Here is a 14,451-nt window from a genome sequence, read left to right on the forward strand (position 1 = left end):
AATAAAAATCAAGATTGTTCAGCATGACCTCCCTCTGGCGATGCCATGCTGATTATCCCTGATCAAGCTTTGCCTCTTCAAGTGGAGATAGATGCTCTCCTTCAGAAGTTTCTACAAATTTTCAGCTCCTGTTTTGATAATTTAGTTCTTTAAGCTCTGGAGGTGATAAATACGCACTGTTTACTGAATAAATCATGGAGATGTGAAATTTTATCAGTTAAATTTCAGCTTGGCTTCCCGTTAAAAAGCACGTCAGTGGGATAAACTATCCTAGGTGGCTATCAAACAGATGGACAAATGCAAAATTACAGATGAAATTGCAATAACGCAGTCCGATGTTAATTGAATGACTTACCTTTCTTCCTGCCTTGCAGTTGTTATGATGGTTAGTTGTGATGTTACATTCATTGGGGTTGAGGTGGTGGAATTTACCTCCGGACAACCTGATGTTGATGTTGCAAGTAACCTTGTAAATTTATCACTGGGTGGATAGATTTGAGCAGCAATTCCTACCCACATGGAAAGGGCCAATCCAACAAAGAAACCGACAAATGCACCCTGGCACAGGTTAAATAAATAAGAAAATGATCAATACTTGTCAGGTACATTGCACAGCACAACAGAAAGTGTTATTTGCATCAATGGAGCATGTTCATCCAGCAGTAAGGATACTCCAGTAGTAAGCAATAAAAGAACTAACTTCACAAAGTAAATCCAAGTAAAGGTTTAATAAAGAAACTTCATTACACCACCACTTGGCCCATGCCCTGGGCCACACATTCTCCCTCTGCCTCTCCCCCCCCGCCCCCCCTCTCCCCACCCCCCTCTCCCCACCCCCGCCCCCCCTCTCCCGCCCCCAACACCCCCTCTCCCGCCCCCAACACCCCCTCTCCCGCCCCCAACACCCCCCTCTCCCCCCCCACCCCCCTCTCCCCGCCCCCCCTCTCCCCGCCCCCCAGTGCTGTGAGGCAGCAGTGCTAACCACTGTGCCACCGTGCCGCCCACTTTATAAGTCTCATCTTGCAAGACCTTCTCTGTGCAAAGCCACCGATGGGACAGAGAGGGCTGCCCTTCATCTGGTACAAACAGTAACTGTGTTTACCCCAGTCCAACGCCGGCATCTCCACATCACTTCATCTGGTACCTCAGTGTATATCCCAAACTCTTTCCAATTGTCCAATTCTCTTTGTTTGGCCCCTCTTATTTCCACAGTCTCCATTTTATTGGCAGCCACCAAAACTTCCCTATCGTGGGGGTTTCCTATTACTGTCATTGGTTGGTTCTTAGTCTTCCTCATTAAACTCCAGCCTCTACTGCCATGTCTGTCTCTGTCAGGGCTGCTACTCTCAGATCTCTGTTCATGTTACTTCGGTCACAGATTCATGACCTTTTCCTGGGTTCTTGGGTGCTCACTGACTTATCATCAGAACTTAAATCACGCTTTTTTGACTTCCACTTTTCCACCCCATTTTCCCAATCTGTAGTTTTCGCTTTTTGCCCTTGGACATTGAGCCAGTGTTCATATTTTCCTGAGGCTTTTCCTACTCTTCTGATCATAGTGGCATCCCTCCACTCACTTGACCCTTCAGGGTGTTACGATACCACTGTGCTCACTTTGGATAGCTGAACCTTCGAAGTAACAGCTTCATCCTCTGCCTCACTGTTACTTAGCTGGTCATCAGATGCCCCCTCGTCTATAGCTGTCTGGTCATCATAGTTGCTCAAGGTGAGTGTATGTGAGGTGCAAGGTGCTTCTTGCATTTCTACATCTTGTTCAGATGCTCTAAATTTATAACCAATTCGCACTGCTCTCAAAGAGTGGGCTCGTACTGTCTGGTTACCGTGTTGTAGTGTAACCACCTTGCCATCCATCCCTATTACCTCACCTGGCCCTTTCCACTCTTTTAGGCTCTCTCTTTATAGTAGACCATATCACCTTTTTCATAATGTACCTCAACAGTCTTATGCGATACCTTAGGGCTCATCGTATCCGCTCTGAAACCTCAACCTTAATGAAGGCCTTTCTCCTTGCATGCATGGCCTTCAGATGTGAAAAAAGATCCACAATGTGATCCTCACCAGCAGGGGTGGGACCTGAATCCGCCGTCAATCGGACTGCTCAACTTGAAGGGCGCCATTGCGCATGTGCCCCGATCTCCCAGCATAATGAGAGATCTCCTGCCGGCAACCCCCTCCCCCACTCCCCTCCATGGACATGGGCACCCTTCGCATACTTGCTACCCCTGCTTACATAGGTTGCCTCCCCATCACACCACCCCTGCTGAGCTCCCCCGCTTACCCGTCCTTCGCTGATCACCACCTTTCCAGAGCCCGCACCTCTCACCCCATCTCCCTGATTACCTCCCTCCCACAAATCACCCTCATCCCCCACCCCGATCACCACCCTTCCCACAAATCACCTCCATCCCCCTGATCACCACCTTCCCACAAACTGCCCCCATTCCCCCCGATCACCATCCTTGCAGAGTTCCACACTCTCACCACCCTCCCCCTGATCAACACCTGTGCAGAGTTCCCCCCCTCTCACCCCTCCCCCAATCACCACCCTTGCAGAATTCCCCTCCTCTTAGCCCCCTTCCCACGATCACCCGCCTCCCCGTGATCACCCGCCTCCCCGTGATCACCTGCCTCCACCTGATCACCTGGCTCCACCTGATCACCCTCCTGCAGAGATCCCCCCATCCCCCATCAGCATCCCGGCAAACTTCCCCTTGCCTCCCCTCCCTTATTATGACAAAGCAGCCTCCAGTGAATCTCACTGGAATGGCATCGCCCAGACTACCAGCTGAACTCCCTGAACAAAGGAGAGCTCTATATAAGCCTTAACGATGGACACACAGGCAGTCATGCCGGGAAGATGACACCCAGAAGAACAGACCAGAGTTCTCTGAGAGAGAGCTGGGACGTCTGCTAGACACGGTGGAGGAGAGGAGGGATACATTTTTCCCCCAGACGGACGTCAAGCCAGGGATCAGGAAGGCAAAGTGGTCTGGGAGGTGGTGGCAGTGGCTATAGCACCACACGGCCCCTAGCCCAAGAACCTTGTGGCAATGAGGGCCTCCCTCGTCACCCTGTTCTGCTGGACCCTGGCCACTGCTTGTGCTGCATCCCCCAGTTCCTCCTCGGCCTCCTTCTCCTCCACATCCTCCTGGGCCACTTCCTCCCCAGGGACATCCGGCTGGTCATCCTCCTCCTCATCCAAGAAGTCTCCCCGCTGCTGCGCCAGGTTGTGGAGCGCACAGCAGACCATCAGACTGTGAAGGGGCAGTACTGGAGGGACCCACCAGATATTGCGATGAGGATAGATCTCTTCATTCTGAGAGTTGTGAATCTCTGCAAATCTTTACTTTCAAGGGTTGTGTATATTACATTGTTGAGTATATTCAAGGCTAAGAAAGATAGATGTTTGGTCTGTAGGGAAATCAGGGGATATGGGAGCGGTTAGAAAAGTGTAGCTGAGACAAACAATCAGCCAGAATGGCACAGCTGGCTTCAGCAGCATTCTGGACCACCTGCTCCTATTTTTATATCCTCTTGATCATCAGTAAAGTGATGGAAGGGTTCATTAACAGTACAATCAAGCAGCAGTTATTCACCAAAAGCCTGCTCACCAACACTCAGTTTAGGTTCCACCAGGATCATGTAGCTTCTTACCTCATTACAGCCTTAGTCCAAACATGGACAAAAGAGCTGAACTCAACTGGTGAGATGAGAGCGAGTGCCCTTGACATTAAGGTAGCATTTGACTGAGTGTGGCATTAAGGAGCCTTAGTAAAACTGGAGTCACAGGGAATCAGGAAGACAACTCTCCACTGGTTGCTGTCATACCTAGCACAAAGGTGGATAGTTGTGGTTTTTGGATATCAATTATCTCAATCCCAGAACATCACTGAAGGAGTTCCTCAGCATAATATCCGAGGCCCAACTATTTTAGCTGCTTCATCAATGACCTTCCTTCCATCATAAGGTCAGAAGTGGGGATGTTCACTGATGAATGTATAATGTTTGGCACCATTCACAACTCCTCAGATACTGTATCAGTCCTTGTCCATATGCAGCAAGATCTGGACAGTATTCAGACTTGGGCTGATGAGGCAAGTAGCATTTGCGCTACAGAAGTGCCAGGAAATGACCATCTACAAGAGAAAAACTAACATCCCTCCTTGATATTCAATGGCATTGTCATCACTGAAGCCCCCTCATTTAACATCGTGGGGGATGGGGATAACCACTGACCATAAACCATACTAGACCAATCATATAAATACTGTGACTGCAATAGCAGGTCAGAGGCTAGGAACTCTACAGAGAGTTACTCACCTCTTGACATCCTAAAGCCTGCCCTCCATCTGATGCCACAAAACACCAGACTAGAGTGTGATGGAATACTCTCCAGTTGCCTGGATGAGTGCAGCTCTAACAACATTCAAGTAGCTTTACACCATCCAGGACAAAGCAGCCCGCTTGATTGGCATCCAATCCACCAAACTTAAACATTCACCCCCTCCACTACCAATGCCGTGGCAACTTTTATTTACCATCTACAAAATGCACTACAGAACCTCACCAAGGATCCTTCAGCAGCACCTTCCAGACCCAGGATCTCAACCACCTTAAAAGACAATGGCAGCAGATACATGGGAACACTACCAGCTGGAAGTTTCTCGTCAAGACATACATCACCTTGACTTGAAATATATTACTTCCTTCACTGACGCTGGGTTAAAATCCTGGAACTCACTTCCTAAAAGCACTGTAGGCATACCTACATCACATGGACTGCAGAGTTTCAAGCAGCTTAACACCACCTTCACGGACAATTTACGATGGGCAATAAATGCTGGCTTAGCCAGTAATGCCCAAACCCAATGAAAGAATAAATAAACAATGACTTATTCAAATAAATGCTTAATACCACAAAAGGCATCACATGTCTGATAATCATGTCAAGTGCCGTAACCTGCAGGGCTAAGGCCCAATTGCTGGAAACTGGGATTAGGCAGGGTGGCTCATTTTTTGACCGGCGCAGACACAATGGGCCAAGTGGTCTCTTTCTGTGTTGTAAATTTTCTTTGACAACTGGTATGTGTTCCAATAATGTCTTTCAAGGATGTAAAGTCAAGAATTTTTCAAAGAATCACTGAGAACTCCCCCCAACATGACTTCTTTGGGGACAAAAGATTTGCCGACAAACTACTCTCGACTGAAGTTTAAAGGTCCAATAAGAGGCATCATGCGGGTCTGGATATTGTCATATAATTCAAACTACAAAAACGGAAATGTGATTTATGCTGACTCCAGTCCCAGAATTTCGGCATAATGATTTTAGCATTTAACACTAGGTCATTTGCTGTGAGTATTTTTTGACAGATCATGAAAATAACATCATTTAATTGAAGAACAGGCATGATCTTAAATTCTTGCTCACATTTCTTTGGAAGTTATGATCTCTCATAAATCTGTTTGTTAAATAGCTGTCTTCTATCAATAGGAATCACAAGTTGCTTAATTGAGGTGATGCATTTTGGTAGATTGAGCCAGGGCAGGACTTACTCAGTTAATGGTACGGCATTGGGGAGATATAAGAACAAAGAGATCTAGGGATACAGATTCATAGCTCCTTGAAAGTGGAGTCACAGGTGGACAGAGTGTTGAAGAAGGCATTCAGCATGCTTGGTTTCATTGGTCAGTAAGAAGTTTAACAACACCAGGTTAAAGTCCAACAGGTTTATTTGGTAGCAAAAGCCACACAAGCTTTCGAGGCTCTGAGCCCCTTCTTCACCTGAAGAAGGGGCTCAGAGCCTCGAAAGCTTGTGTGGCTTTTGCTACCAAATAAACCTGTTGGACTTTAACCTGGTGTTGTTAAACTTCTTACTGTGTTTACCCCAGTCCAACGCCGGCATCTCCACATCATGACTTTCATTGGTCAGAACATTGAATACAGGAGTTGGGATGTCTTGTTGAAGTTGTACAAGATATTGGTAAGGCCACACTTGGAATACTGTACAGTTCTGGTCACCCTATTATAGAAAGGATTTTATTAAACTAGAAAGAGTGCAGAAAAGATTTACTAGGATGCTACTGGGGCCTAATGGTTTGAGTTATAAGGCGAGGCTGGATAGACTGGGACTTTTTTTTCTGGAGTGTTAGGCTTAGGGGTGATCTTATAGAGGACTATAAAATAATGAGAGGCATAGATCAGCTAGATAGTCAACATCTTTTCCCAAAGGTATGGGAGTCTAACACTAGAGGGCATAGGTTTAAGGTAAGAGGGGAGAGATACAAAAGGGTCCAGAGGGGCAATTATTTTGCACAGAGGGTGGTAAGTGTCTGGAACGAACTGCCCGAGGTGGTAGTAGGGGCGGGTACAATTTTGTCTTTTAAAAAGCATTTAGACAATTACATGGTTAAGATGGCTATAGAGGGATATGGGCTAAATGCGGGCAATTGGGACTAGTTAGTGGTTCAAAAAAGGGGGCGGCATGGACAAGTTGGGCCAAAGGGCCTGTTTCTATGCTGTAAACCTCTATGACTCTAATGCACAGTGATACGAACCCAGCAAACCATGCTGGTAGGTGAAAAGGTCTTTGAAAATCAACAATGCACTTAGATCCAGGGCATCCACAACACACTGTTTTTTCAACGTAATGGTCTGGAGCAGGCCCTATCCTAAGCAACCAATGGCTCTTCCTCAGTGCCAGCTTCATCCATGTAGCATATCAAACCTGGGTTACCTTCTGTGTAAGCACAATTAAAGTGGACTTTTAACCACATGAGGCTGAAATGCAGTCACTCTGCTCTACCTGTGGAAGTGACACATTGGGTTGTAAGTGCATTTATATTTGTTGCCACAGACTATGGGCTTGATTTTACTATTGCTTTGCGCCTGTTTTCGGGCACAAAACTTGGTAAGGTCGGGGCGTGAGGCGATTAGCGCGATCGCGCCCACATCCACACAGATACCTGCTTTACCAAGGCCCGAAAACGGGCCGCGATCCAAATCGTGCCCGAAATGGGTGAAACGGCGATTTAAATGCATTTGCATGCATTTAAACTGAATTAATGGGCGGCCCGCCCAACTTTACCAGCATTTCCCCCTTTACCATCACGTTCGTCCATCCAGATTCGGCGCGAAACAGACATGCTCAGCAAAGGACGCTCCAGCTTCTGAAGAGGTAAGTTCAGAGCTTCCAACGGCTCTCTGACTCAGATTGGTGGTGGTGGGTGGTGGAGGAGCAGGGGAAGTCCGCTGCCACTCTGCGGGCGATCGGTGGGGGGGAAGGGGGACAGGGGCTCGTGATCGGTCTGGGTAGCGGGAGGGGTGAGTGGGGTAAGGGGAACAGTTGTGTTCTGGGGATGGGGTGATACCTGTGGGGGCCATCGCTCCCGCTTTTCGTTCCCAGGCCGCTTTATCTGCTTTTTGCGGCCCGGGATCGATGTGACAGGGGCGCATTTTTTCAAATTCTTTTCTCACTGCACATGCACAGTTCAAAGCTCCAATCAGAGCTGCAGCGTTTCGAGCGTGATAAGCCACAGTGCAATTCAGACCCGTGATTTTTTTTTCAGGCTAAGTGCTTATGGGGGCACCTGAGAGCAGTTTTCCAAGTCAGATCTGAATTGTGCCCAGATTCAGCACTTAGAATCAAAATGGTAAAATCGGGCCCTATGTCTCAAATTGAAGAGATGGGATTATTGAGCAGTCTGTAAATGCGCAACATCAATCCTGATCCACTTTCCCCGCTGAAAATAAAATTAGGTAAAAGTGGTTCTTTAGGCGTCCAAATTAATGTCATTGTCCTGTCCTCAGTACAATCTAGAATCCTTTCTGGGGTATCCATGGATCTCACAAATTTCTTTAGCTATTGAGAAGTCTAATAAAGACATGCTGGACATAATTCCTGTGGTAGCCTGGGAACATCACTGGACATTTCACTTTCATTTGGGTTCTCGGGTACGGGAAGTCATCCACCACTCTGTCCGCTCCAACAGTACATATCTCATCATTTTATACAGGATAGAATCAAACCAAAACAAGGCTCCACTTCAAATTATGTTCCAGTCTGCAGGTTTGCTCTCTTGAAAATCAGAATTTTGAACTCCACATGTTTCTTAGTTCACTATTAACATTAGCAATATTAGTTCATATTCCTGAATCATTTCTGGGAACCAAAACTTAAAAATTCACCTGACTAATGCAGCACATTGAGTTCAGAGTCCTGATGAAAAGCTAAAAAGAATGCTGACAATAATTGGCATCCTTGGTACAGCTTATATGTAACCCTAGTGCATGCTTTCCAATATGTTTTCAATAATGAAATAATATGCATTTAAAACTTGTTTCTGTATGGTTTTTCTCAATATATAATTATACCTTGCCATTGCTCTTCGGAAACAGTGCTGCTAAAGTGAATACGCCCAGTATTGGTCCTTGAATTATTCCTGCAATACTTAGTGAAGCCTGAGGATAATGGCAAAAGAAAGTATAATTACATTCAGTATCATACTTGCTATATTCATAAGTGAAATGAAACATATTTTCATCAATAAAATGAACGATCAAATTGAGGTATTCAAGATGATAAAAAGTATGGATAAAGTAGACGTGGAGCGGATGCTTCTGCTAGGTGAGGCATTCTAGGACGAGAGGTCATAGCCTTCGGATAAGTGGTAGCAAATTTAAAACAGAGTTGAGGAGAAACTACTTCTCCCAAAGGGTTGTGAATCTGTGGAATGCCGGCACAGTGAGTACATTTAAGGAGGAGTTAGACAGATTTTTAATTGGTAATGGGTTGAAGAGTTATGGGGAGAAGGAACATATCAGCCATGATCGAATGGCAGAGCAGACCCGATGGGCCGAATGGCCTAATTTTGCTCCTATTTCTTATGAATTTATAAAATACACTGTCATAACTCTCCAAACATTTTGAAATAGCGATCAAATGCATTTACCTGAATTATATTTCCTTGTAAGAAAGAGGCTACCACAGCCAGGCCTATTGTAGCAAGTCCAAATACCATAGCTACATATGATCAGAGAAAATAGATTAATCAAAGCAAAATGAAAGCTTTTTTAAATTCCATTTATAAAACAACTATTTAAAAATATTTTTTAAAAACATAAGAAATACAAAAAGGAGTAGGCCATTTGACTTCTTGAAGTCTGTTCCACCATTCAATAAGATGTCTGATCTTCTATTTCCGCTACACCTTCCTGTATTATTTGCATATCTAGATTCCCTGAATTTTTAAAAATCTGTGGCTCTCTGATTTAAATTTACTCATTGATGGAGATTCCACAGCTCTCTGTGGTAGAAAAATCCAAAGGTTTACAACCATTGGCAAGAAGAATTTCCCGCATTTCAGTCCTAAATTCTGAGACTATGACACTTAGTTCTAGGCTCCCCAGCCATCTTCCTAGTATCAAACCTTTCAAGTCAACGAAGAAGTTGATATGTTTCAATTAGATCATCTCATTCTTACAAACGCCAGGGAATATACTCTATACAATCTCTCTGAAAAGGACGTTCTCATCCCAGGAATCAAACTAATGTACCCTTGTTTTATGCCCTGCAGTCTTCCTTTGGTTAGTAAACCAAACTGTGCACAGTACCAAAGATAATGGCAGGCATTTTACCATCTTGCCCACCATGGGAATCGGAGCGGGTGAGGGGCAGACCACGGAAAGGTCCTTTGACCCCGGGCAGAACTTTATGGTTTCAGGACGAGCAAGGTCATAAAATCCCACCCCTTGGGTGTAGTTATTAGATCATATCAGCCTTTGAACATTAGAACACGAGTTCCTCATGGTAGTGCCCTAGGCATAACATGTACATCAGGATGACATGGATACAGGAAGTGATGTGTCAATAGCGTGGAAGTTCTCCCCCAGTATGGGTAGACATGTAAGAGCTGCCAAGAATGTTGAATTAGTCCTTCTGCTTGTTTTTTAAATTCATTTTATGGGATGTGGGCGTCGCTGGCTATTGCAGCATTTATTGCCCATCCCTCATTGCTTTTCATAAGGTGTTAGTGAGCTGCCTTCTTGAACGGCTGTATTTCCTGAGGTGTAGGTACGCCCACAGAGCTGTTAAGGAGGGAATTCCAGTATTTTGACCCAGCGACAGTAAAGACGCTTTATATTTCCAAGTCAGGATAAGGAGTGACTTTGGGGGGGGGGGGGGGGGCCTCCAGGTTGTAATATTCCCAGGCATCTGCTACACTTGCCCTTCTAGATGGTAATGGTTGTGGGTTTGGAAGGTGCTGCCTAAGGAACCGTGGTGAGTTCTTGCAGTGTATCTCATAGATAGTGAAAACGACTGCCACTGTTCATCAGTGGTGGTGGGAGTGAGTGTATGTGGAAGTGGTGGCAATCCAGTGGGCTGCTTTGTCATGGATGATGTCTGAAATAGCCCCTCAGAGGCCGGTGTCCCTTCACCAGATTCCCTTTTCTTTACAAACTCTATTCTATTCAGAGGGTGCTTCTGGTCCACAGCCAGAATCCAGAGTACCAGGAGACCTGACACTCCCAGTGTTAAACACAGATGAGATTCCATGATTGGCTAAGCAATTATGACCTCAATCGGGGAATTCATGCTCCAAGAATCCAACCTCTAATGCCTCGTTGAAGTTATTACACCCCTCCTCCCCTAAGTCTCAGGAATCTTGGCAGTTCATGCGCCTCATTCGACGTTTCAGCACTGGGTCCAGATCCTTCAACTCGGCATCCGACATGGGAGGAGTGTATCTAACAGGTGCCTGTCTCTTACGACACAAGCGCTGGAGTTCTGGTTCGCCCCCTTTCTTGGGCGGCAGAGGAAAGCCACAGTTTCATCTGCAGTGTCCATTTTGGACTCCGAGGTGGTAACTACAGGCGACAGAGAGGCAGGGCTGGCCAGTCCAGGAGGACACTCCTTGGTTCTTGGCCCGCTGGGCAGTGTTGGCTCTGGGACGGACTGTGGTTTTGACTCCCGCACCTGGTCCAGATGTTTTTTCAGGATGGCCTCACCCATGCATATTCTATAGGATGCAAGACCTGTCCAGGACTCAACTGTTCCAGGTGACCATGCGGGACAATTTGCGTATTTCTTTCCCCAACCTTTTTCAATAGCCTCTAATTGTTTCTCACAGCTACTATTGTCGTAGCCCCTGCATTGGGCTTCTTGCAGCTTTTCCACCTTGCCCACACAGGTTTGAGAATAGCAAACTTAACTTGGTGCAGAGTCATCTGCCCATGAGCAATTCTGTGGGTGCTATTCCCATAGTGGCATGGGAGGTTCTCCTCTATTCAAATAACCAACAGGAGAGTTTGGTGCCCATTGATGCTGCTGGCTGTTTTTGTTAACCCAGCTTTTAAAGTCTGGACTGCTCTCTCCATGAAGCCGTGCCATCCTAATATGTCGAATCCCATTCGACTTCATGAACCGGGTGAACTCCTGGCTGGTGAAAGCCGGTCTATTGTCAGAGACCAGCACTTTCAGGATCCCATGTGTTGCAAATAAGGTGCAAAGTTTCTCTATCGTTATTGTTGTGTTCGCTGAATGCACCCTATGTACGTCCATCCATTTGGAATGGGTGCCCACTATGACCAAGAACATTGAGCCCATGAATAGGCCTGCATTATCCATGTGCAGCCAAGTCCATGCTCTACCTACCATTCCCATGAGTGTAAGGGAGCTGCTGGAATGTTTGTCCTTGCCGGCATTCATGGCACCGACCCACAAGTGCTGCTATGTCCGCATCCATTCCAGGCCACCAAATCTAGTTCCTGGCCAGCATCTTCATCTTGGACACTCCTGGGTGGCCATGATGTAGTTTAGCCAGTATGGCACGGCGGCCCTGACTCGGAACAACCACTCGTGCCACGTATAGCAGCATCCCATCTTCTACCATGAGTTGCTCTCTTCTACTCCAATAAGAGTGGAATTGGGGCTGTACTGATATTTCCATTTCCCCCATCAGTATAAGTGTTTAACTTTTGCGAGTGTAGGGTCCTTTTGCGTCCAAGGACATATATTATGTGGGCCACTGGGAGGGTATCCAGAAAATTCATAGCCATTACCGCTTCTACTTGTGGCACCATCGGTGGGGTGTCTGCTAAAGGTAGCCTACTTAGGGCATCTGAGTTTGCCACTCAGCCTCCCGGCCGGTGCTCCAAATGATAGTTGTAAGTCGTCAATTATAAAGCCCACTGCTGAATCCGAGCCGATGCTATCAGTGGTACCGCCTGTCCTCCTTCAGTAGTCCCAGCAGCAGCTTGTGATCGGTGACAAACACAAATTTCCACCCATAAAGGTATTGATGAAGTTTCTTCATTCCAAATATTACTGCCAACCCTTCTTTTTCAATGTAGGCGTACTTTCTTTTTGCTATAGCCAAGGTCCTGGAGGCATAGACTATTGGATGTTCCTCTCCATTTGGCCATCTATGTGCTAGTACCATCCCGATGCCGTAAGGAGACGCATCGCAGGTTAGCACTAACTCTTTTCTGGTAATGTGCTAACATTCGCCGATGACAGCTGTTGCTTTATTTTCTTAAAAGCCAGCTCTTGACAGGCAGACCATTCGCAAGCTTGACCCATTTTTAGCAACTGATGTAGCAGAACCAAGATGGAAGCTCGGTTTGGTATGAATTTTCTGTAGTGCCTCACCAGCCCTCAAAATGCCCATAGCTCCTGGATTGAGGTGGGAGCCGATGCATCTTTAATCGCATCTCATTAAGCCTCAATCCAAATTCATAAGCTTCTGCCAGTATCTCAACCTTGTTAAGAAACCTGTGAAAGACTCCCCCATTCCCGGATTGCTCAGTAAAACCGATACCTTCTCAGGATCAGAGGTGGCTTAGGGTCACAATATTCCTTCACTAGGTCCGCCAATTCCTGGAAGGATTTGGTATCTGGTGCCTCCGGGAAGGTTAAGCTGTGAATCCGTCAAATGCCAACGGTCCACAAGCAGTCAGAAGAATGACCCGTTGCTCTTCATCTGCCACAATGTCATTAGCTCTAAAAAACTAACATATTGGGCCCAGTGCTCCACAACAGGGTCAAAAGAGTCCAGTTTCCCAAACAGAGGCATAATGCCTGAAAATGGCTTACCCTGAATGTGGCTGTCAGTGAGCATGTTCCTTCGGGTCCTTCTTTTTCCTCGTCACCACTGAAATAGCTCCTCAAAGGCTGATGCCCTTCACCAACCTCCCTTTATTTACAAACTCTATTCTATTCACAGACTGCTTCTGGTACACAGTCAGAATTCGGAGTGCCAGGAGACCTGACACTCTCAGTTGTACAGAGATTCCCTAATTAGGCAGGCAATTATGACTTCAATCAAGGAATTCATACTCCAAGAGGCCTACCTCATGAACCTCATTGAAGTTATTACAGTGTCGAGCTTCTTGAGTGTTGTTGGAGCTGCATTCATCCACTCCTGACTTGTGCCTTGTAGCTGGTGGACAGGCTTTGGAGGATCAGAAGATGAGTGACTTATAGAGTCACAGAGGTTTACAGTATGGAAACAGGCCCTTTGGCCCAACTTGTCCATGTTGCCCAGTTTTTACCATTAAACTAGTCCCAATTGCCCGCATTTGGCCCATATCCTTCTATAGCTGTCTTACCCATGTAATTTCAAAAATGGTTTTTAAAAGACAAAATTGTACCCGCCTCTACTATTACCTCTGGCAGCTCATTCCAGACACTCACCACACTCTGTGGGAAAAAATTGCCCCTCTGGACCCTTTTGTATCTCTCCCCTCTCACCTTAAACCCATGCCCTAGTTTTAGACTCCCCGACCATTAGGAAAAGATGTCAACTATCTAACTGATCTGTGCCCCTCATTATTTTATAGACCTCTATAAGAGCACCCTAAGCCTCCTATGCTCCAGAGAAAAAAGTCCCAGTCTATCCAGCCTCTCCTTATGACTCAAACCATCAAGTCCCGGTAGCATCCTAGTAATTTTTTTCTGCACTCTTGCTGGTTTAATAATATCCTTTCTATAATAGGGTGATCAGAACTGTACACAGTATTCCAAGTGTGGCCGTACCAATGTCTTGTACAACTTCAACAAGACATCCCAACTCCTGTATTCCATGTTCTGACCAATGAAACCAAGCATGCCGAATGCCTTCTTCACCACCCTGTCCACCTGTGACTCCACTTTCAAGGAGCTATGAACCTGTACCCCTCGATCTCTTTGTTCTATAACTCTCCTTAATACTCTACTATTAACTGAGTAAGTCCTGCCTTGATTCGATCTACCAAAAAGAATTAACCTTGCATTTATCTAAATTAAACTCCATCTGCCAATCATCAACCCACTGGCCCAATTGATCAAGATCCCATTGCAATCCTAGATAACCTTCTTCACTGGCCACTATGCCACCAATCTTGGTGTCATCTGCAAACTTACTAACCATGCCTCCTAAATTCCTTAATATAAA

At 46.0% G+C, this 14,451-nt stretch overlaps 1 protein-coding gene across 1 annotated transcript in view; it reads right to left on the reverse strand.

The window, feature by feature from the left end:
- Positions 1 to 14,451, reverse strand: part of LOC144501796 (sodium-coupled monocarboxylate transporter 1-like) — an 89,660-nt gene that overhangs the window by 24,906 nt on the left and 50,303 nt on the right. Inside the window, exons 12-14 of the mRNA XM_078225815.1 lie at positions 8,971 to 9,041; positions 8,393 to 8,479; positions 356 to 558 (exon numbers count right to left, since the gene is read on the reverse strand). Of these exons, the coding sequence (XP_078081941.1) occupies positions 356 to 558; positions 8,393 to 8,479; positions 8,971 to 9,041 (361 nt within the window). The remainder of the gene's footprint in view (positions 1 to 355; positions 559 to 8,392; positions 8,480 to 8,970; positions 9,042 to 14,451) is intronic.

Source organism: Mustelus asterias, chromosome 12, assembly GCF_964213995.1.
Source record: "Mustelus asterias chromosome 12, sMusAst1.hap1.1, whole genome shotgun sequence".
NCBI lineage: Eukaryota > Metazoa > Chordata > Chondrichthyes > Carcharhiniformes > Triakidae > Mustelus > Mustelus asterias.